A 22,591-nucleotide genomic window follows, 5' to 3' on the forward strand; every position below is an offset into this window, starting at 1 on the left:
CATCCTCTTAAGTGTATTTCCCTGCCCCAAACCATACCTCAAAGATGTGTAACTCTATAGCAGGGTTCAGGTGTCTCTGGCTCTCCTGTCAGGGCTCCTGTCATTAAAATCCCCCCTGGGGACTCAGAGCATATCTCCAGCACAGGGCGTGCTCCTCCTCACCAGCTCTAAACTAACCAGCACCTGATACCATCGGAAAGAGGACAACGGTATCAGCTAACTGGTTCCCCCAAAGTGCAAAAAGATATTAACCATACCTTGAGAGAAGAATATTGCAATTCTGAGCTCTCCGGCCGTCTATTACCGAAAGCTCCTTGACTTTATGCCTGGAACTCAACGTGTCATCGATAGCATCTTCCTTCTACAAAAAAGGCATGGAGAAAAGCCATGAAGAAGCGAAGACATTTAGTACTCTCAGCACATACCAGCGCTGTACACAGCGGGCCCCCATTAATCAGCAGTGTCACCAAGGGTTACGAGCAAAACCCATAGGCTGTAACTGAAATATAGCAAGTCATTTCATAAACCAGAACTGGCTTTGAAGCCACTGGTTAGAAATGTAAATATTTTCTCAGACAGGGGAAGATTTAAGAATTTGCAAACACACAGGCACTGCTGAATAAATAAAGCAGGGCTTTCTTAGCATACATATTTGTGATACTTCATTAAATCCTCGCTTGAAATATTTCATTATGGACTGCTGCACACACTTAGGATTACCCTTGTTCTTTACCACCACTCAAAACATCTGCAGTCGCCCTTCACGCATCAGTCCTCGATAGGAAGTTAACCAATAACACCTACCACACTTGCAAATACAACCTGCAGCATTTGCTGTTCATTCAGGAAAATGCTTCCAAAAACATTAAGGGGTGTAAAAGCACAAATCACGGCGACATGAGCACCTAAGTCTCAGGAGTAGCTTAAATATAGTCTTTCCAAATGCAATAGGTAAAACTACAGTTGCAAACGAATGGGCAGATCTCCTTAACAGCAAATCTAATGCATGTTTGCAGAATTTTGGCCAATGAGTTTGTGTTGCTCTCATTTTAATTTACCATATTGGTTGCTTTTAGTAAGATTAATAAATTAATACCCAGCTACTCAATCCTTCTGTAAGGAATGTAACCGGCAGAAGCAAGGTCCTGCACACTACAGATACGCACTAAATGTCGCAGAGCCTAGAAAACCTGGCAGACCAACACTTTGTACGTGTAGAGAGAACAAAGACAAGTTCACATTTTAAAATTCCTTCTCTCATTTTAAAAAGAAAACTGCGGCAAGGTGGGAAATTGCAAGAACAGGCAGCCTGCGGCAGCAGGGGCAGCGGCATGCGGGTGAAGCGGAGCCCCGTGACGGGAGGTCCACGGCTGCCTTTGGCTGGTGGGTCTGCAATACCTGCCCTCTCCCTGTGCCTCACCTGCCCTGGCTACGACAAGCTGATGCCAAAATGCTGCCAAGTCCCTCTCTGCCACATCCCTCCCTAATTTATTTATTTCGACCCTTCGAAAAGCCCCATGTGCATGACAAGCTGGAAAGCATGGGGACGAGGAAAACGGGCAGCTCCTTGCTTACCGGGTCCCCGACACTAACTCTCAGGCTGCTCCTCTTGGCGTGTGTCTTTGCACCATCCTGATTTACACCCTCTTTCATTGTGTTTAAACGCCCACTGCAACATGCAGCAGCCCTGCACGTCCCCCGTGCCCACGTCTGGGCGCTTGCCCTGCCCTCACAGCCCAAAGCCTTCCCGTTCATTAAGACATGAGGCTTCTGCAGATGGGCACTTACCTGTCTGGAGTTACTGTTCACAAAGAAGTCCTACAGCCATAGCAGAAGCATGGAAAAAGGCAGTAAAAACACATGCAATTCAGTGATCACAGCAAAACCAAAAAGACTCAAAGCACAGTCAAGAAGAGAGTACAACACAGAGGTCTCGGCAGCAAGAGGAAGCACTCGGGGTCTACCAGCTCCGAAAAATGGACGATGCAAATGAAAATGCAGTGGAGCTCAAGGGATGCAAGTGAAGAGGTGCAGGGCGGGGAAGGCGGGCAGGCGAGGGAGAGGCTGTTTTACGAAGGGATCGTGTCAAGGTGGCTCTGTGCTGGGATGCTAGGAGGGAAATGCGGAGGAGAGCTGGAAGGATGCGCGGGGAACCTCTTGCCAAACTCAGCCATCGCTTCGTGCGAGAGTCAGTGAGCGCTGGCCCAATGGAGCACCGCTCGGCCTGCAAACGCCGGGGAAGAAAATTGCTAGTTCTTGTGAATCTGAGAAAATGAAATGTCAACACGACTGCCAGGAAAAACAGGGCTTTCAAGTGGAAATAACGAGATTCTCATCCCGGAGCAAATCTTGCCACAGCAAAACTTTACCATTTGCCATGGCAACACATTTCTCCTTGACTTCTCTTCCTACAGGGAGAATAACCCTTCTTCAGGGCTCGGCAGCCTGGAGAAATACTACTCTGACACCCAGCTTGCATTTAGTCCTTCTGCCGATCTCGCTCCTCTGCTGGGTTCCTACAGCATTAGTCGGCAGACTTTAAGCACGTGCAGCAAAGCCAGTATCATGAAACCACGCGCACACACACACGCACACGCAAAAGAGTTTTCCCTCCTCATTTGCTAGGCTGCCTCTTTCTTTTTTTTTTTTTTTTTGCTTGGCTCAAGAGACCATCGAACAGATCTGTGATGGGGAGGGAGATTTGCAAGGTGCATAAATAGAGCATTTCTTAAAAAAAAAAAGGGGGGGGGGGGGAAGGCACACTATGTTGTGAGAGACACTTAGGTGTTAGACAGTCTCCAAATCCAGTTCACGTACAGCCGCGCTGCCTCTGTTAGGAGGTGACCGCCAGCCCGCGTGCCTGGTTTGAGTTAGTCATCTCCAAACACAGTTCCATCATTACAACGGTTTTAAAGGAAACCTCCTTCAGGCAGGTTCCCCCCTGACCGGCTGCCAACGCTTTATCAGCCCAGGAATGGTCTGCGGGTTCGGGAGGGAGGAGGGGAAGCGACTCTGCTAAAGGACACGACACGTCCTGGGCTCGGCTGCAGACCCCTCGCGGGGGAGGCCGAGGGCGGACTGCTCGCAAGCCCCGCAGCGCTCTCTCTCCCCATGGCTTTCGATGCAAATGGTTTCTCGTGTCAGCAAAGGTTAAAAATGAATGCAAAAAGCTTTCCTCGAGCTTAGAAGAATGCTGAAACCAAGAAGCAGAACAAAACGTGCCAAAAGACAAAGAAATATCAGCCAAAAAAACAATTAACCAACCCTTTCCTGAGTGTCCCTGCACGCTCAGCTGATGTGCCAGGGCTTTCTTCTGCAGAGGAACACAACAAGGGCGCGTCTACGGGGTGCCCTGGGGACACCCGGACGCTCCGCCACGCCACGCCGCGCCGCGCAGCTCCGCCGGCGCGGTCCGCGGGAGCAGCGCAGCGCCGCTCGGCGCGGCAACGTGTGCGCGCGGCCGCGAGCTGCCGAGACCCTCCCAAGCCTTAACTTCGCCAGCTCCAGAGCAGAGCCCCGACGCGCCGGCGTCCTGCTGGCCTGCGTCCGCTGCCCTGGGGGACCAGACCTTTGATTTCCTGCCTCTCCCCAGTGCTGGGGTAGGGAGTCGATTTTTGCAGGCTGCAAACCAGCCGCAGCAAAAGCGATACCTCTAGCTCCCCTGGGAGGGGAAGGAGCTAGATTCTTCCTCCCAGCTGTGGCTCGCGTTTCAGAGAAGGGGCTATGCTTCTGTGAATAACTAGGGAGACCTGAGAGCTAAAGCTGCAAAGGTCTATCTTCATGTCTGGTGGCACCATGAAACACCTGGCTGACAGGTGAGCATCTCGCCAAAGTGGGGTCTTCGCAAGCGAAGGAGAAGTTACAGGCCCCAAATGAAGAGACGCAAGCTGCTGTTGCTGCACTTTAGAGAGATAAGTTGAAAAACGCAACTATACAATTTAGCTGAACTCAAGGCTGCTGCAAAGGCAGCATTTAACTCCCCGGATCAGCTAAGGTTTTAAAGGACCAGTGTCTCACACTGCAGCCTCTTCCGAGCAGCTCCCTTCCTGAGACAGGCGCAGAGCAGATCCACAAGCGGGAAGAGGTATGCTGTCGTTCATCTAGCTAATCCTTAACTAGGAATCCCTTCTTTCATCCAGATGCTCAGATCTACCCCCCTGGAGGATGCTGCTGTCCTTCTGCAATCTGGCGTCTTCACGAAACAGAGAACTCACAACGCCCTCAAGGTATGGAAAAGGCCCAGCGTGAAAAAACTCACCCTCTGCCTCCAACAAGCCTCAGCTCTGCCCGTTTCTTGCATTAACTGTGATCCAACCTCCACTGAATGGGAAGGATAGCAGTTAGAGAACAAGTGTATCTTTAAAATCCACTATTGCTGTCCCCACAAACGTTACCAATGCTTATTACCCTCTGGCTTGTGTGCAGGTCACCCTGGCTTACAGAGAGGAGATGAGGCTTTTCCTCTTGCATCCTTTTTTGGAAGATAAATTCTTTCCTAGCTCGCTGCTAAGCCCCTGATCCAACAACATACATATTTTTTTTTTCCACTTGGCCCCAGCTCTTTTACCACACTCGCCACTGCTGCATCCAGGACCTCCCAGGACTGCACCCGGCAGTATCACTACCACTTATCAGTGTCGTTTCCAGCCTTTCCCAGTTTGCAGGCGCTCAAAGCATGTCTGCTGGAGGCACAGACCCCTGGGTAGCAGGTCTAAGCCCAGATCATCTAGACTTGCATTTCTCTGCCACTGCATGATCACCCAAGCCCTGAGCTGCCCCCAAGACCTGCTGGGACTTCGTGCCACAGCCCAAAGGACAGAGTTCCTGCATGTTTCCCTACTACATCTAGCATGATTGCCAAGTGCTGATGTCCCGGAAAGGAAGGTCCTCTTGACTACAGAGTGGAAACAGGTAAAGTCAATTCTTGGTTTCAATCCTCCATAGTCTTGGGCCAGCCCTTGAGAAGGCTTCATCCTATTAATATCAGTGACTCAAGCACAGTGATTAAAGTTAATTTCATTAACATCACAGTGATTTTGGCGACGGAAGCCAAGCAAAGGCTGTGGGGGGTCAGAGCCCAGGTGCGTGCAGTACTGGTTCAGCCAGGCTGAACCATCTCCCCACCGCCTGGCAGGGGAACATCTGCAGACCCCTGGCATGGAGGACGGGGATGATATGAGTTGGTGGCCACCAAGAACACCCAGATCTCTGAGGGATCTGCTTTCCTGAAGGCTTAGACATTACTGCCCTGGGTTACATGTCGCAGGGGTGTCTTGTGTGCCCACGCTCCCGATGGGGAAGCAGCAGCTTGGGGCAAGAGACGAAGTCTTGCCCAGCACAGCTTGGTGATGCTCCCAGACTGAGGCTCAAAAACTCCAAGGGTGCTCCTGTCCTCCTTGCATGGAAAGGGCCTTTCTCTAGAAGCTGCACAGTTCATTAATAGCCAGCATTTACTACCTAGCTTGTGACCTGGGAAAAGCACTTAAAGAGATACTTAAAATTAAGTACATAATTAACCTCAGGTCTGTGCACTACCTAGGCAGAGGTTTGCAGGCACTATCATAACACAAATAGCCAAGAACCATCAATAACAGACCCATGACAGCCACTTCTAGATGGGTTCAGAGATCTCTCTGCTGCACACACCCTTTCTCAAGCTGCACCTTAATGCTGAGTGGGTGCTGAGCACCACGGTGCATTCACATGGCTGCATGATTTCTGAGCATCAATTTACTCAGAGCATGGGCAGGAAGGCAGCCACCGATACCTAGGCCCTAGCGCCATGATGTCTCAGGAGAACTTGAAGTCATTTTCTGAAAAGGGCTTAGGATGGGGAACAGGAGGAGAAATCCCTGCTCCTCCCCTATTTGATCAGGACAGAAACCCATTTTCAAATACCACTGCTAGGAAAATGCCCCTGAGTCGCTAGCACTTGGCTGCTTTGCGATTTTGGGTGAGTTGGAGGCAGAACATCGCAGAGTCACCTCGCTGAGCACGACTCAGGGGAAGGCGACTGCAGAGCAGGTTCAGAGAAAAGGAACAGCTAGGAAACGCTGTGAGTTAATAGGACATTTGCTTATCGTCCTTCTCTGCAGAGACGGGCCATTCACAGGGAGCTCCCCCAGCCCTCTGCCCTTTCCCAATTCTGCATGAGGTGTCCTGCCGTGTGTGTATATTATTTCAAGGAGCACAGTCTAAGTCCATGGGGTGTTGCATGCATGGCAGTTATTTAAAGAGCTGCATTGCAGGCAGCACTGAGGCACGCTGCCAAGCACCTCCCTTCCCACACAGGGACTGCAAACAGAGGAGATGCTAATGAGAGGGGTGCTTTTAGCTCCCTATCGCTTGGTTTGCTGGCAGGAATCTACTGAACTCCATTGCTCAACTCGTGAAACAGGTCCAAAGCTTCCCTGCCCTGTGGCCAGGACTGCCCTCCAAGTATCGGAGCCCACCAGTGTTCAAGTGTGCTGGGGAAGGCTGGAAAAGACACCTCAGGTGTGGTTATGGGCCCTTGGGACCAGAGGGAGGTCTTGCACCAAACGGTGGCATCGCGAAGGGTCGGTGAGCTGCAATGAATGCACGTGCCATGCAGCAGTCGCATCGACAGCGAAAGAAAGGTTTCTAGGCCTGGGTGAGATTTCAGCTCTTCTTTCCAAATCTCCCTTCCACATGCTGTTGCAGCATCCTCCACCAGTCCCATCCCAGGCTCTGTCTTTGCGGTGATAGATCCCAGCCTCATCCCAGGTTTTTGTGTCACCAGGCTTCACCTGCTCTTTTAAGACCTTTTCCACACTTCATCTGCTTGTCTCAGTTAAGCTGAGCCACAACTCCACGAGGCACATTTTAAGGCCAGGGACTTGGCAGCAATTGCCCTCCTGAAGGTCTCTGGGATGCGCTTTGCTGCACCTGGACCTCCTGCCATGCCCAAGGCACACTTCTGCTCTTCAAAAGTGTCTTTGCTCCATTGAGCTGCTCCCTCTCTCGTCTACTAGCCACAACCCTCTTTGGGTGCTCTCCACAGCAGAGGCACAGGTGGGTGCCACAGCTCTTCCTGCAGCACACAGGATCTGCCCCTTCTTGTTGGCCATGCATCTAACCAAATGCTTTGCCCAGCAGGACCGAGGCCAAGCTGAATTATCTTTAAATTTAAATTTCTGCCTCGCACTGATCTAGTATCCAGGCGATTAACTGACTCATGTTGACAAGCCAGAGGGCAAAACGTCCAGCTAGCACGCCAGCCTTCTATTTTTGCTTCCTTTCCATTTCCATCTCCTGTGCCCGTTAATCTACTCAGTAAGCATTAGTCAAGATTCAAAAATGCCGAGGGAAAAGAGTCAGCACCTTAGTGACCTATTCCCAAAATACGCTGAGACCATGCATACTTCTGGTAGGTTACTTTTGATATTTAACCTATTCTTATCCACCTTGATCTTTCTCTAGATTAGCCTCTGGTAGAGATTAAATTCTCAGGTCCTCTAAGAAGCTTATATCTAAGGTCCCTTCCTTCCCTGCTCTCCTGTCCCAGCCTGTGAGGAGCAGGACAACCCGCCCTTCTCTCCTCTCAGCAGCGAGGCCAAGATGCGGCAGGTGAACACAACTTTTACAGCATCTCTCCTTGCTTTTTGTCTTACATTCCTGAAAACCTCATGGCTTTTGCCCACTAAATATCCTGCCTCGGGTAAAACAAGTGCCTAATTTTCTTCATGTGCTTTGATGCCTTCCAAGCTGGGGCCATATTGCTGGAAAACGAGATTAAAAAGCAGAGACTTTTGTCTGTCGTGTCATTATTTTGGTCTGGGATTTGTTTTGTGTTCAAAGCTCACATTTTGCTCTGGGCTCACTACAAAAATAAAAGAAGAGATCCACCCATGGTAGATGTGGGTAAAAGTTAGTCCTTTTTGGCCAGAGAGGGATATAAATTTTCCACCCAATACAGAGACACCAAGCAGTTGCTGTTAAGAGCGATCCAAAAATATTCCCCAACTGTGGCCACATCTGGGGGCTATTTTCATACAATCCCTGTCATTTCTTTCGAGATTCATCTTCAAGACACGAGTGTGTTCACACTGCAACACATGCGGTCAGGTACGTGGGCAGGGGAGAAATCGAACGAATCTAGCTGTTAACTGTCATTTCGATGCAAAGGCACGGGCATGCAGATGAGAGTATAAACCAGATTGAGTCCATCTGGCAAATACAGCGCTAGAGTGAGGTGATGACAGGAGATGTGCTTCAAGACCACACATGGAAACCGAGCGCTTTCAGAACGGCTACACGTTTCCCAAGTGGTCCCGTGCGCCCCGGGCTGACCGTTACCTGCTGTCTTTGGTAGGCAGAGAAGGTTCTTTCAAGGTCTTCCAGGTCTAGGATTTTAAACACTTTTGCGTCATCGATCTCAGTCCACACGGTGCCTGCCAGCTTGTTCTGAAACACATCGAGGGCAGGGCTGGGGGTACATCCTCGCGCCCACCTGCCCCCCACGCCGTCCCACCCCACCGATGGGTACGAGGTGCGAACAGGCTGGCTCTGAGCAGCAACAGCTCTGTTGACCAAACCTCTGCAAGCATGAGGGGGGCGCCCACGGCTTGGCTCACCTCCGGCAGCTTGGACCAGTTGAAGGACTTGAGGGCGTTCGTTGGCTGTGGGATGCTCTTCTTCTTGAGGGCCAAGCCCAGCGGTGCTCCGGGAGGAGGCAGCACCCCGTCGAGAGGTGGGGGGCCAGGGGGTGGGGGGGGGCCACCTGGAGGGGGTGGCGGTGGTGGCGGTGGGGGACATCCCCCAGGAAGCGGTGGTGGTGGTGGTGGTGGCAGGAGGCATCCGGGAGCTGGGGAAGGCAGAGGCCCACCGGGAGCTCCTGGGGGCAAGGGAGGTCCTCCGGGGACCGCGGCACAGGTAGCCCTCTGGGAGAGAAGAAGAGGAGAGACCGGTCACGCAGGGGGAGGAGCGGACCGTCTGAGCCCCCCAGACCACCCCCAGTGCACCCCTGGGCAGCACACTCATCTGGCGGCCACTGTCCCAACCCACAGCAGAGCCCGAAGCAGCTGCTTCTCGGAGACAGAGCTGCTGGATGGCCTCAAGGGACAGGCTGGGACATACCTCGAGGAAGCATGGCAGGCTCTTATGGGAAAAAAGCCAAATTTAACCAGCACGGGAGGCACTCAAAGACTGGGTGCTTTCAACAGAGGCATGATGCAGCTAGAGAGGCAAAATCGCCCCATCCCCAGCACCCTGGAAGCCCTCCCAGCTGGAGCCTTTCTCAGCCCATGGACAGTTTGGCCTCCAGAATTCGCCCCGGGTGTTTTCAATTTGCTGTGAGGAGAGGGGATTTGGGATTTGACCACAAGTGGGAAGGAGGCTTGGGCTCTTACCCGGCTCATCTCGTGGAGCTGTGCCGTGAGATCAGCGACCTGCTGCTTGACCTGCTTGTGCTCAGTGGATTCCTTCTCCAGTTTCTCTTTCATCTTGTTCAACGTCTGCATCATTTCTTCCTTCTCTTGGGCCTTGGCATCGCACTCCCGCTCCTTCTTTTCCAGCTTCTGCTGAAGTTCGCTGTGCTCTGAAACAGCCCCACAAAACAGTCCCATGAAATCACTTCTGGATTGCAAATATTCCCTTATTGCAGATAGCAGCATGCAGGAGAATAAACCCTACGCTGCCCCAGAGAAAAGCAGCACAGTTAAGAAAAAAGAGTCTGCATCATGTGCTTAATACCCTGGCCAGAGTTTTCCAATGCACTGCAGACTTTGAGACATGATGCTCAACAAGGGATCCAGCAGAGGTGTCTCCAAGGGATGGATGGAGAAGTCCTGAGCCCGCTGGCAGCGCTGCTGAAACGTCCTGGGACGTCCACAGTCATTATTCCTCCCACTGCACCTTTGAGAGCTGCAGTGTTGAGAGGCAAGAAGTCAGGCGGCTTGACCCGGCGAGGTACGCTGACCCGGGGTATTTCGGGGCTACGCACTGACACTGGCTCTCTTACCTGACGTCAGTGCTTCACTGAATCAAAGCCTGAGTGATTAAGGTCAAACAAGTTGTAGGAAAAAAGAGGGCCATCAGGACTTAAATCTGTGCTCAAAAGCTTTGTTAGACGAGGACAATTTCCCCGCCAAGCCCAGATACATCACTCCTGACTTCCTCATTTATTCTGATATATAAAAATTAACCTACCAAATAGCAGCATTTGTCTTCTGATCATGAGAAAGAAGGATGAATGTGATTTTAAAAATCAAATCCTTGTTTTTCATAGTTTCTGGTATTTTTCTTTTTTAAATCTAACAACAGCATATTTTTGTGGAAACAAAACTCCCTTTCCCCTAAAGACTCCAAGAAAAAATTAATATCTACTTCAGCCATTTCCATTGTAAGCCCTATGGTATAATCTCAGCCAGTGAATAAAGTCTGCAGAGAGTCCATCCAGTTAAAGTGTGCATATACACTACCAGTTTAGCTTACTGTACATGCAAAGGTTAAAGCCAATGCCTTTTATCTTTTTTATCATTCACCTTTTCGCATTTTTTCTGCTTGCTCTTTCCACTGCTTAACTTCATTTTCATTGACTAACCTAAAAGAAAAAAAAACAAGTAGTGTTACGAAACAATCTTAATACTGTGAGCAGGCAAAAATCAGCAGCAGCGAGCAGGACGGAGCGAGACCGTAGAGCGAAATCTGGGGCTGTTTGTCCAGGCGCAGTTCCCAAACTGGTATTTCTAACACCTCTTCTCTGCTTCCCCACAACTCCCACCCGCCAGTTTTTGCATGCTAAGACACACTGCCGTCTCAACTGCTCTGGGGTCCTGGCCAACCTCGGAGCAGAAACATCACTCGTGTAAGCAGTAAGCGATGAATAAGGAACAGTGACAGTTACAGTCAAAGGAAATGGTTCACTGCCAGTACGGAGGTTGAGCTTAATTCACACGCACAACTCATCGGATGGGTCTACGTAATCTAAATCTGCCAGGGGTGACTCCAAAACCTCCTCGCCTACCCCCTGTTGCAAGCAGCCCTGAGCAGGAGGCAGCGAAGACACGTCAGCCCATTTCGGCACCGCTCAGCAGCAGGCTACAAGGAGGGAGGACGAGCACTTACATTCGGACGACGTTTTTAATGTTGAAGTTTTCCAGGGGAGTGGCGTCGGGGTCCTGCCCCTTGTCACTCTGTATGACGATCTGCTGTACAATCCTGTCGAGCAATAGCCAGTACTGGACAGTGTTGCCGCTTCTTTTATCTAAACAGGAAGAAGGAGAGAGATTGAGAGACTGAATCATCTCCCAGCACGTGCCACCTCGCAGTAGAAGCATAGAGAAAAAATCTACATAGGAATGGAGAAGAAGGACTGAGAGGCCACAGCCTGCTCAGGAGCCCTTCGAGAAGGCCAGGGGAGATCTGGGCTGCCCATCATCTGGATGCACCATGCAAGCCCGGAGCCGTGGGGAGGGACAGGCAAGGCTGTGCAGGCTCTGCTGCATGAAGTCTGCAGAGAGCTCATCCAGTTGAAGTGCAGCCTTCCTCCAGCTCCCGGTGCAGAGGGGAGAGGACCTTCCCATTGCCCTTGGGGAACAGCTCTGGCCTACAAAGCCCCAGGTGGTTGCAGGTTTCTTTTGCCCACCCTGGCAGAGCGATGCATCTCTACTCACAAGGCATTTGGAGACAGTGGTGGAGGATAGACATAAAGTGCGGGTATGCTTCCGTGTGAGTCAGCCTCTTCCTCGTCAGCTCAAACATCTGAGTTGCACTTTTGGTGTCTATGTGAACCTGTGGAAAAGAGCAGAGTGAGATCAAGCCACCAAAGCGATGACTTCTGAGGGTTTTCAGCAGCCTCCCCAAACTGAGGCCATAAGCCCAAGGAAACGAATTGAGCCCAGCTGAGCTCAGAGTCAGAGTGAAACAGGGGATGTGAGACAGCAGCAGCAATAGGTACCTTTAGAGAAGGACCTGCCCTGGGGTCTCCCTTTCTGGGCACTTTCTGCATTGATGAGGAATCTCCTCTAGTGAAGCACCTCTGCGCACCAAAGCGGTGTTGTTACAGCCAGACCCTGGACAAGGGAGCCAGGGCAGACAGAGGGCAGATACCTTGAGCGCTTGCTCGAGCATCCAAAGCAATACAGACCCTGACTAGATCAGCCATGGACTGAGAAAGAAATACCACATTAGGCAGCCGTTACAGGTGCCAAATCCAGCTCCAGCTCTCTCCCTCTGCCACCTGAACGTGGCCAGGTCAGGCAGCCCTGCAAAGACAACCTGACGGCTTGTATCCCTTCCATGGAGATACCACAGTAGATGATCAGACTATGGCCCCTGAGTTTCTCAAGGCTCAACTCCAAATGCTGCGAGCCATCCCCTCTGCCTGAGAGCACGCTGCTGACAGGCAAACACCCCAAACGCAATCAGGTGAGCTACAAAGCCCAGAGGACAGCAAATAGCACTGATCTGCAGCCAGAGGAAAAGAGATGAAATGGCTGGACTGCTGTGGGATGGTGGCTAGGACAGAGCAGGTGAACAGGAGACAGATTTCCATCTGCCAAATTTTATCCAAGCAACCATACTTTGTCCCTATCCATGGGTGCTTTTAAAAGGAATCCCGATATCACATACCAGTTCATACTCACCAGTTCAAATCGTTTGGCAAATTCCAGTTCATCTTCATTTCTAAGCATTTCAAAAAAATCTAAATGCCTGAGGAAAAAGAAAAAAGACTGTTTAAGCAGATAGGAATACTATGATTAATAAACTGCAAGCAATCAGTCTGGAGGAACTTCCAAAGCAGTCAGCTAGCAGACAACAGTCTAGAGAAAAAGAGGACTTGAAACATCAGCAGCATCTGCGGTCTAGAGCTCCAATAGCTCCACATGTTCATCTTGTGGGCTTGAGAAACCAGTTCAGAAACACAAAGGGCATAGTAATTACAGCCTCTCCAAGGAGTCTTTTGGGAAAAAGACAGGCACTAGGAGGAGAAGCATTGACAGAAGTCCTCCAGGCCCAGGATGGGCACCATTCCTGGTTCAGCCATGAGTTAAGAGTGCAGTAAATGGAGCTGGTCAATGTGCATGCTGGCTCTTGATAATGAGCAAGGTGCCCCTGGCGTATCTAATCAGGGCAGATGCCAAAGCAAGTTGGTCGCTCCTGTTCCCATTGCATTTGGTGCGGATTTAGCAGGTTTCTTCCTTCTTTCCTTGGCTACAAAAAAGGAATTTCCTCAAGAGGGGCCAGATCTTCAGTGTAGACCCACCAAATCCTAAAACCAGAAAGCAAGGACAGAAGGACAACTAACCAGGAGACTGTTGGTCACTACTCACCGGTCTAGGGTTGAATTTTCATGTTCTCTTAGTTTATCAATGACAGGCTGGATTCCCAGCATGAGAAATTCATATCTCAGATGGAGTCTGAAATCCAGGCTTTCCTGGAAAGGATAGTTATAGAGTCAACACAGCAAGATGCCTTTTATCTAAAATCGTATTAAAAAAACCCCAACAACCAGTAAAACAGCACCCACTCCAAAGAGCCCCACAGCTCACCACGCCTGCTCCCTGGCTCAGCACAGCGTTAATGAAGGACATGATTGCTGTCTTGAGGTTCACCTCGTCCCGATACCGCCCCGTGCTCTTGTCCAAGTCATTGATCAGCGTCTGCCAAATACACGACTTAAGTTAATAGGCTGAAACTCCCAACACGTGCTCCAAGAACAGCCCCTCTACGCTGCACAAACCACCAGCTTCCATGTACATTAACAGCTCCTCGTAGTGCCCCTACAGCCCCCATAGCAACCCGCTTATGAGGTTTTGTGCCTGTAACACTGCCCATCTCAGCACCTCCATCTGCTAACATCAAGCTGCTACATCAGCCCATCTGGATGTACTGCAGCCTTGCACACCAGCAGTGTTAGGGATCCTGCAAAACCAAGGCTTGCTCTGGGGATGGGGGGACTTAAGGAACTGTTTCCACATTTTTTTCTCAGCCATGGCTCTCATCAGATACAGTATCATAGTACTAAAACTGGAAAAGGCCAAAACAAATCATTTAGAAGACGCATTTAAATATCCAGGAAGAGGAAGGCATAAAAATTGCAATTTGGGCTTTCCAGGGAGGTTCCAAGTAGATCAGCCCCTCTCCACCCAGCACCAGGGGATGATTCGTCCAGAAACAGAGCAAGAAGCAAGCTGAGACCCACCTACCTGAAACCGAGTCCGCTCGCTGGCGTATTTCTGGTAGTGCAGCATAGCCTCCAGTACCTTTTTGTGACCCCCGGGAACCAGGCACACAGCGCCCATGATTTCCAGCACTGCCACCTTCGTCTTAATATTCTCTGTGCTCAGACTCTGAGCGATTACATTAATACTCTCCGAGTGGGCCAGGACATGAGCCCGGCCCAGGGAGTTGTTCATTAGTGCTTTTATACATCCAATGAGCGAGGTATGTATTCGAGACTCTGCTGTCTCATAGTCCATGCTTTTGAGGAAGTTCAGAATACACGATAAGCCATCCAGGTCGATGAACCGGGTTACAAACCTGTCAGAAAGAGGGCTGCTTTAAAACCACATGCTAAGGCCCCCTCTACCCACAAAAGATTGTTCTGGTAGACCCAGAACTGTCTTATGTACTTTTTTTCTGCCATGGACTTTGCATAGCAAATACCCTGCATGGCTACTAGGGCTCAGAGCACAGGGACAGGAGAGTGGAAAAATCTACCCATTTATTCAGGCCCCGTTTCTGCAGCGTAGGCATCCACACACCATCTGCACAACGCAGGCTGGCTGGAGTTATGACACCTGGAAGAGGAGCAGCTAACTCATCCCATCAGCAAGACCCCAGGGCAGAGGATGCCACGACGCAGCAACACTGCTGCAAAACCTTCCCAGCCCCCAATTTGAGTCTTAAATCACACTCATTTGGGACCAGCCTGGGACCAGCCTTTCTACCCCCTTCTACCTTTCCCTGGCTCACCACTCGCATCTTTCTTCTCTCCTGTTACGCACACCTCGCAGTTTTTTAAGCAGGGGTTTCAGATTTTTACGACTTACAATGAAGCTTAATAGAAAGCAGACAGCCAAGGCATGACAGTGCCCACTGCAGATCCAACAGACCATGCAGACAGAACACGCTCTCCTGCACCGCACACTGTTTGTGCCTTCTAGGATCCCCCTGACGGATACCACTCAAGCTGGGTGTACTCTCTTTTATCATAAGGCACTGGCTCAGAAAGCCAATAAGCCAAGAATATTCCAGCAAGCAGGGCTGATGCATAACTGCAGTCTCAGTAAAAATTGCTTTATGGAACTTCTAAATGTGCTCTTATTCCAGCCAAACTGAACAGTAAATATGATGTTTATTTCCTCGAGAGCAAAGCAGGTCCAATAGGTAACATTTTCTCCAAGCCTGCATCCTACTGACCTGCAGGGAGACAGAGACACCTAAACCACATCAGGATCTTGGAAAAATTTATCACAAACTAGCACGGTGGCTGGGTACTACCCCTGCTCCAAAGGTACGGCCGGGAGCAGCGTGCCCAAGGTGCTGGGTTTCATGGGAACGGGCTGCTCACTCTTGACCCTGGGAATTTCCTACAGAGTGCCACCGCCAGAATCATCACAAAAGGGAAACATTTTCATCTGCAAACACTAGCTGTTTCTTCCATAACCAGAACAGGTCATGCATTTTTAATGGAACATTTTACCATCAGAAAATGTCAACCTGAAACATCTTAAAGATTTTGCAGACACGCACATGCAGGCTCCAAAGAAATGCCAGGAAAAAATAAAGGCATTTAGAAAGACTTCCATCCTTTCTTTGTCTTCCCCATCAAAGCCTCCTAGCAATATTCTCTGCATTTCACAAAAGCCTGAAGATTCATATGATTTTATTCCATTAAAAATGCAAAAGAAGTTGAAGTCAAAACAAAGGGCTTGGTTGACCAACAAAGACTGAATTTTTTGGAAAAATTCAATGCGGAAGGAATTTTTACATTTTGTTCCAATTAGAACTGAAGTAAATTTGGAAAAAAAAATGTTGCCTGATTTCCCTCAACAGATGTGAAGCTCCTGGTGGTTCTCATCTATTAAAAAGACAGAGGAAAAGCAAAAGCAAAAAAACAAAAAAAAAAAAAACAGTAAGAGAGAATAGTTGAATCAAAGCAGCGAGTGCCATTCCAGGGTCCTCGCCTCCTAACTTCTCATCCTCAGCAGGCCTAATGCTCCTCATTTATATTTCTATTTAAAAAAACCCTTTGTCAGAGAGCACAAATCGAAAGGCACGACAACGGCAATAAAGTAAGGAAACGGAAGAGAATTGCCTCATTGGTTTCGTCCTCAGTGCAGTCTTCAAACTTTCTATTGTTTTATTTCTCTCCTCCTCGTCTTCTTTTTCCAAAGCAATCAACGATTTCCTCTGCAAATGGAGAAAGGTAGATTAGAGAGACAAGGTTTCCCTGCAAAGCAAATGCACAGACGGGAGAGGAAAGGCAACGCTGGGTTTGCTCCCGGGAACCAAAGAGTTCATTCAGCAGGTATCACCACAGTCAGCACGGGAATAAGGCAAAAAAGCCAGGAGGTTATGGGCAACTGAAAGAAAAATGCTGTTTTATTTGCTGTGTGATGCATGAATGGGGATTTTGAGTTTCCCTCGGCAACTGGGACCTTAAACCAACTCTTAAAATTGAAAGCCGAGATCTTTGTTCAAGTCGCAGGATGCCAGGAAATGGGGCACTGAGGAAAAACCCCCAATATCCTGCAGTGTGCCCAGAGACTGCCTGAACTGGTGACAGCAGGGACGAATGCACCGGGGTAACCAGGCACACGGAGAACTCCCCAGCCCATGTGAAATTAAGCCTCTCCCTTGCACGCTACCGTTAGCTGCAAGCATTAGAGGCATCACGCAGCAGCGACAGCGCGAACCACATCAGCTCCGTGCTGCCGAACAGCGTCGCTTACCAGCTTGTTCCTTCCCCACACACCAAGGTTTTGTTTCAAAACAGCAGGGAACGCGCATCAGTGAGATCCCAAGCAGCGGTAAACACCAAAACCAGGTGGTATTTCTGCTGCGTAGGTCCTTTCCGGGATTGTCTTTGCTTGTGCCTAAGCAACGTGCCGGTGGGCAATGCAAACAGTCGGCTATCGCTGTAGCGGTACCCAGGAGGACGGGTGAGCAAGTCCGCTCATACCACGTCCCTTCTGCACGATGGAAATGCCAGGGGCTTGAACGGGATAACATGGTATGGCTAGGGCAATGGATGCTGCTGGTGTTTACCAGCGGAGAAGGGATGTGGCTTGCTCTCTTCTCCCCAGAAATAGGTGAGGCCAACTCATCACTTCAGCAACCCCTGTCAACCAGCGCTGGGACAAACACGAGAGCTGGATCATCACCTCAAGAGCGCAGACTTAGTGTTGTCACAAAAGTGATCAGTAAGTTCCAGAGTTAACGCCCTACAGGCAGAAATGGAGTCATCCCAAACTGCTGATCTACAGCTCATCCAGAGAAGCCTGGGATGGAGGATGCTCAAGACTATCCCCCCCCAACCACTGGGCTCAGAGAAACGAGACGGAAAACCTGCAACTCAGGAGAGGAACAGCGGAGCTCATGGGGGCCAGGATGTAAATCCTGGCATATCCCCTATAACCCAACACTCCAGGAAATAAACTACGTAAAAAGAAGAGATAAATAAACAAATCACAGTATCCCACAGTAAACTGCCTGGCTGAGGCGTGCTTCCCTGCACAGGTTCCTCGGGTACTGGGGAGCTCTTAGGAGTGCTAAAAACCTCCAAGCACTTTCAGAGGACGTTCCCAGGGCCGGAGCGGCTGCGAAGCTGTGCCGGGCGGCTGCAGCAATGCCCCGGCTGCTTCTTGCAGCACCTGATGGCCGCGGTGCCAGCGTATGTGAAGAGCTGTGCTGACCCCTGCATTTAACTGTGCTGCTCTTTGGCAGCATATCAGGGCGGCCACAAGATCAAGGCCAACCTCCAGGCGCTCGACGAGCTGTGACGCAGGCTCCGCTCCGGCTCTCGGCTTCCTCCGTCCCAGCTTTCCAGGACAGGAGCTCCCTTCTCACTCGTAACCCCCTTCTCCTCCTCCTCGCCTCGATCCCAGGCTCTCCCACACGTCCCACCTCCCCATCCCCTGTTCTGGGCCCTGTGACAGCTCCTATTGACCTCACGGCCAAAATGTATGGCTTCAAAAAAGCCATGCAGCCCACCGCTTGGGAAGCACCTATTAAACCAAAGCAGTAGGGTCTCCAGGTATTCGCGTTTGAGCCGCGTTCCCTTCTGCAGCGTGCTTGTTCTCAGGGTACGGATCATAGCACTATTTTCGTCCTGCCCAGCACAACGACAAGAAAGCGTTTCGTAAAAATACATCTAAACACGCCTGCAGGTCAGTGGGGTGCGCTGGAGCCACGGCAGACTGCGAGGCCTGCGGTCCTTGAAGAGCGGGCAACACACAGAGCCATTTCTTTGCCGCGGCTGCACGACGCAGAAGGGCATCACGGTAACAAGGTGCTAGCAGGGAGCCAACTTTCGCTGCGACAGTAGGTGCTGAAAAAGCACGAGCGCTACCCGCTTCAAAGCGATCGCAGGTGCGCGGTACCTAACTGCCATTTAACCATCTAACAGGTTCCCTAAAAACCAGCTTTAGGCTGAAAATCACTGTTTGCCGTTAGTCTAGCAGGCTTGCAGCTTGGGGTGAGAGGAAAGGCTCACGCGCCTTCAAGCATTTTTTTTTTCCCTTTTCCCAGCCGCATCTGTTGGCCTAATGAACGACATTGCTTCTCCCTACATTTCACCTCACTTCAGTCGGTGGTGGCTGAATTGCTGGGACAAACTGTGAAGTATTGCAGGCACCTTAATTGGAAAGACTGAAAACTACTACATGACACTATTGTAGCTACAGCATGATGGTTTTCGCAAGCCCCATGTCGTGCTAGAAATACTTACAGCAGCCATTGAATTCAGCTGATCAATATAAAACTCTGGCCAGCTGGTGGCTCCTTTATTTTCTTCCTGGTCCTGGAGGGAGAGGGAAAAAAAAAGCAAAACAAAGACAGCAGATTAGAAGAAATAGCATTAACATCCCCTGCTGTTCACAAACAACCATCTAGGAAGACCCCACTTGCTGTTGCATTTATATCAATGTAAGCTCAATTTTCTACATCCTGAACTCACCTGCGGCTGCTGCAGATATGGGAACACTGTCTGACTTATTGAACTAATATATTTTATATACAATATACACTCTACCATCTGCTTGCAGCTAAACTCTGTCCCAATTATTCTGCATCAGTCTTGTAGTTATTGGTTTTGGAGAAACAATACTGATATTTTACACATAGACTTTTCTTGCGCTGACTTTGCATTGTCCTTAAGTGTTTGGCAGTATAGCGTTGAAGAGTGTGCTTTGGGAGAAAAAATGTCTGTGACAAGCAATGAAGACTGAATAAACATGACATCAACTAGGCTCTACTCTTGGAGCAGGCCCACGACTTAACAACATCCTACAAAAGTCCCTAGACATAACAGACAAAACCCCTGGGGTTTTCATTAATACTTAGTATTATTTAGTAGGAAGGAAAATGCACATGCTAATATCCCACGTTAAAGGATGTCTCCTTTTGGGCTAGTTATCTATGGGATCAAAGGATGCAGAGCCTCAGTGGTTATCCTGGGTCTGCAATACTCTGCTGTTGGTGGGACCCATGAGGGGTTTCAGGTTCTACCCTATTCTTGCGTGACCAAAAGACCTTTGAGGACCTTGAAAAAAGAGTAAGCTCCTGTCAGTACCTTGCACTGGAAATGTGTGAGGAAGGATGCAAGAGCTGTGCACATGTTTAGAAACATCTTCCTTGTACAACCTCCTTGTTATCTCTTTTAGACAAAATCTCAACCTGTGGCTGAAAGCTCACTGAGGCTTTCCTCTAAGGACATGAAGAAAGATATCCCTCAAAGGAAGAAAGGTCTCTCTGCCCTGGAAATGGAGAGGGTGCAGCTATTCCCTCCAAGCCCTGGTTTCAGCAGACGAGGTGCTGTCCCTGGGGCACCCTCCCCTCCTCGCTCAGGGCTGGGCTGCCAGACGGAGCCCTGCTCCGATAAATAATGCTGCGTGTCCCCAGGGACTGCCTAGAGCAAGTGGGCAGATCTGAGGGGAATATAACTAACTTATTCACTGTCAAGCTCAAACCTATTTCTGTGCTTCAAGACCAACCCTTCTCCCCCGCAGTATTTTCCCTCTCTGGCTGGGCTATTTATACCCAAGAGAGGAAATAGATTCACATCGGAAATGTCAACCCAAAGGCCTGGGCTGGAGAATCAACTGATTTTACACAAAATACAGACATTGAATAGTAGCGTTCATTCGGAGGGAGGCTTTTCAGAGGATCCAGGCTGCACTATGATTTTCTGGAGCAGGCATCTACTCCCACATGGAGACATTATAGACGGATTTGACCCTGCCATCCAGAAACTTGTGGCCTGGAGGCAGCTGAAGTGGCAGCTTTCGGTAGGAATAACTCATCTTCCCTCATTAACCACCTTCAAAATTCACAGTATGATTTGCTGCACATTATTGCCCTGATTCCCCGTAGCCTCGGGAAAGCAGGATGCTTAGCACTTCCCAGACGCTTATCTTGCCAGACACAGATCTTATGAGACTAGAAAAATCAGCAGCACGAGGGCAGCCTGGACTGCAGACTTTACTTAGATCGGGATGGCAGATCATCACCATCACCCAAAAAAAGGTGAGCTCATTAGATACAGAGGGATGTCAAGGCTTAGAGCAGAGATGCCAGCCCTCCAAACCTGCGTGGGGGTGGCAGATAGAAAATAAATCTGGTTCAACTTGAACCACTAGAAGCAACACCTCTCTAACTTTAAGGTAGAGCTTGAGATGCTTGAAAATGGTATTCTACTTTGCAATTTCCTGCAAGGGCAGGAGATGGAAAACCTATTCTTCTGCTCCCACGTCCATGTGTAAGAATGCAACAGTCCAGCTGACTTCATCAGTTCAAAGGACTAGAATCCAAACCGTGTTGTGGTTCAAGAGGTGCAAATGGGAAGGGTTTGTTCATCCAAACACCACAGTCTCCAGCTTGCAGAGATGAGAAAATGGAGCCAGTGATAACAGTAAATGCATTTTCCTCCCATCGATATGCACAAACCTTTTAAGAGCAGCTAATCATACACAACCAAGCATCACTCTCCCTCTCACAGCAATGGAAACCCCTTCAGGCTATGCCTTCCAGAGCATCCCAGAACTCATCCTGTTTTTTTTTTTTTTTTTTTCCGTCTGTTTTTTTTTGTTTGGTTGGATTTTTATTTTTTTTTTTAGGTATTTTGGCTCTCATCATGCAAAAAGCCCTGGACTAGCATTGGCTCTACCCCACAGTGCTGAACTGCCACATCATCTTCTCTAAAAAGGCTGCCTAGACAAATTTCTCTTTTGGTCATAAACTTTTCTAGCAACTTCCAACTTCTACTGGTTGGTGCTTATTAACCAACAGGCCAAACGCCATTGCTGTATCACCCCCGCAGCACTGATGGGCAATATGTTGGCTCCACTTGCCCCTGCAAGACTGCAGTGTCACCTCTTCTGAGGTCTTTCCTGTAGGACGCCTACACCAATTCCCCATCAGCAGCCCAGCCCTTCCCCGTGGACCTAATCCTTCCTTCTGTGTGACTCTGGGATGGGGAGAAGGGAAGTTCACAAGGAACAAGGGATCCGGCGCCCGGTCAGGCATCTCCTGAACATGCAGTGGGCCAAGATAAGCTATCTGTCCATCCTCGCAGCTATCTGCAGCCACGCAGAGCCGCTTGCCGCTCTTCCTGACGGATGCGATCTGGCCTGGCAGTAACTAGCTCACGCCAGGCGAGCTCTTCGTGCTGGTTGCGCATGTCGGCGGTAAGGAAATTCTCCCCTCGGACAGGCTGCCCACTGACAGACACACATCCGCAAGCCTCAGATTCTTTTTTTTTTTTTTTTATCTTCTGTAAATCTGGTCAAGTTTAAAGCAATGAAATAACTTTCTTGAGCAGGAACACTGTATTTAGACCTCCTTGCCCTCCGCTTTATTAGTTTGGGCTGTTCTCCCTTCCTTCTCCCGCCAAGAACCAAAGTTTTGAATGAAACACTTGATTCACCTTCCCTCGACATTTTTTTACCCAAATGGGAATAAATAGAGAACGAGAATTTTTCTGAGATGTTAGAACAACAACAAAAAATGTGTCCGACCCATGCTAGTGCCAAACCTAATAAACCTCAAGGAGGTCCCACTGCCTGCCTCTGTACAGCTGGGAGAGTCATTAATATTCATGCTCTACCAATAAGTTTATCCTGGCTCCGAAAGCCCAGAAATACCCAAAACACGCGTTGCCAGTCACCGCAGCTCACAGCTATTGACTCCTGGGGAGAGAAAACAGCCGCAGTCTGCAGAGACCAGGGTAAAACCAGCACAGTGCAGCCTCTTGCCCATCTCCGTGGAAGGGAGAACCGGCCTCACCTTGTCCAAATGCGGCTTGGAAAAGGAGAAACGCTCATCTGCCAGCTGGGTTTGTAGCACCATGTTTGAAGGGGAGTGAGAAGCATGCAGAGTACAGCTTTGGAGGTGGTTTTGCAGAGCA

At 49.7% G+C, this 22,591-nt stretch overlaps 1 protein-coding gene across 3 annotated transcripts in view; it reads right to left on the minus strand.

Moving 5' to 3' along the window:
- DAAM1 (dishevelled associated activator of morphogenesis 1) overlaps positions 1-22,591 on the minus strand; it is a 117,475-nt gene that overhangs the window by 17,735 nt on the left and 77,149 nt on the right. For 2 of the 3 annotated variants that reach the window (XM_062577405.1, XM_062577404.1), the window contains exons 4-16: positions 18,917-18,988; positions 16,283-16,377; positions 14,169-14,502; positions 13,512-13,622; positions 13,293-13,396; positions 12,606-12,672; positions 11,634-11,751; positions 11,086-11,224; positions 10,503-10,561; positions 9,369-9,556; positions 8,595-8,900; positions 8,317-8,424; positions 258-361 (exon numbers count right to left, since the gene is read on the minus strand). In XM_062577405.1, the coding sequence (XP_062433389.1) occupies positions 258-361; positions 8,317-8,424; positions 8,595-8,900; positions 9,369-9,556; positions 10,503-10,561; positions 11,086-11,224; positions 11,634-11,751; positions 12,606-12,672; positions 13,293-13,396; positions 13,512-13,622; positions 14,169-14,502; positions 16,283-16,377; positions 18,917-18,988 (1,805 nt within the window). Of the gene's footprint in view, positions 1-257; positions 362-1,788; positions 1,819-8,316; positions 8,425-8,594; positions 8,901-9,368; positions 9,557-10,502; positions 10,562-11,085; positions 11,225-11,633; positions 11,752-12,605; positions 12,673-13,292; positions 13,397-13,511; positions 13,623-14,168; positions 14,503-16,282; positions 16,378-18,916; positions 18,989-22,591 lie in introns of all 3 variants that reach the window. The other variant, XM_062577406.1, reaches the window with a different exon arrangement.

Source organism: Rhea pennata, chromosome 5 (genome assembly GCF_028389875.1).
Source record: "Rhea pennata isolate bPtePen1 chromosome 5, bPtePen1.pri, whole genome shotgun sequence".
In the NCBI taxonomy this organism is placed as follows: Eukaryota; Metazoa; Chordata; class Aves; order Rheiformes; family Rheidae; genus Rhea; species Rhea pennata.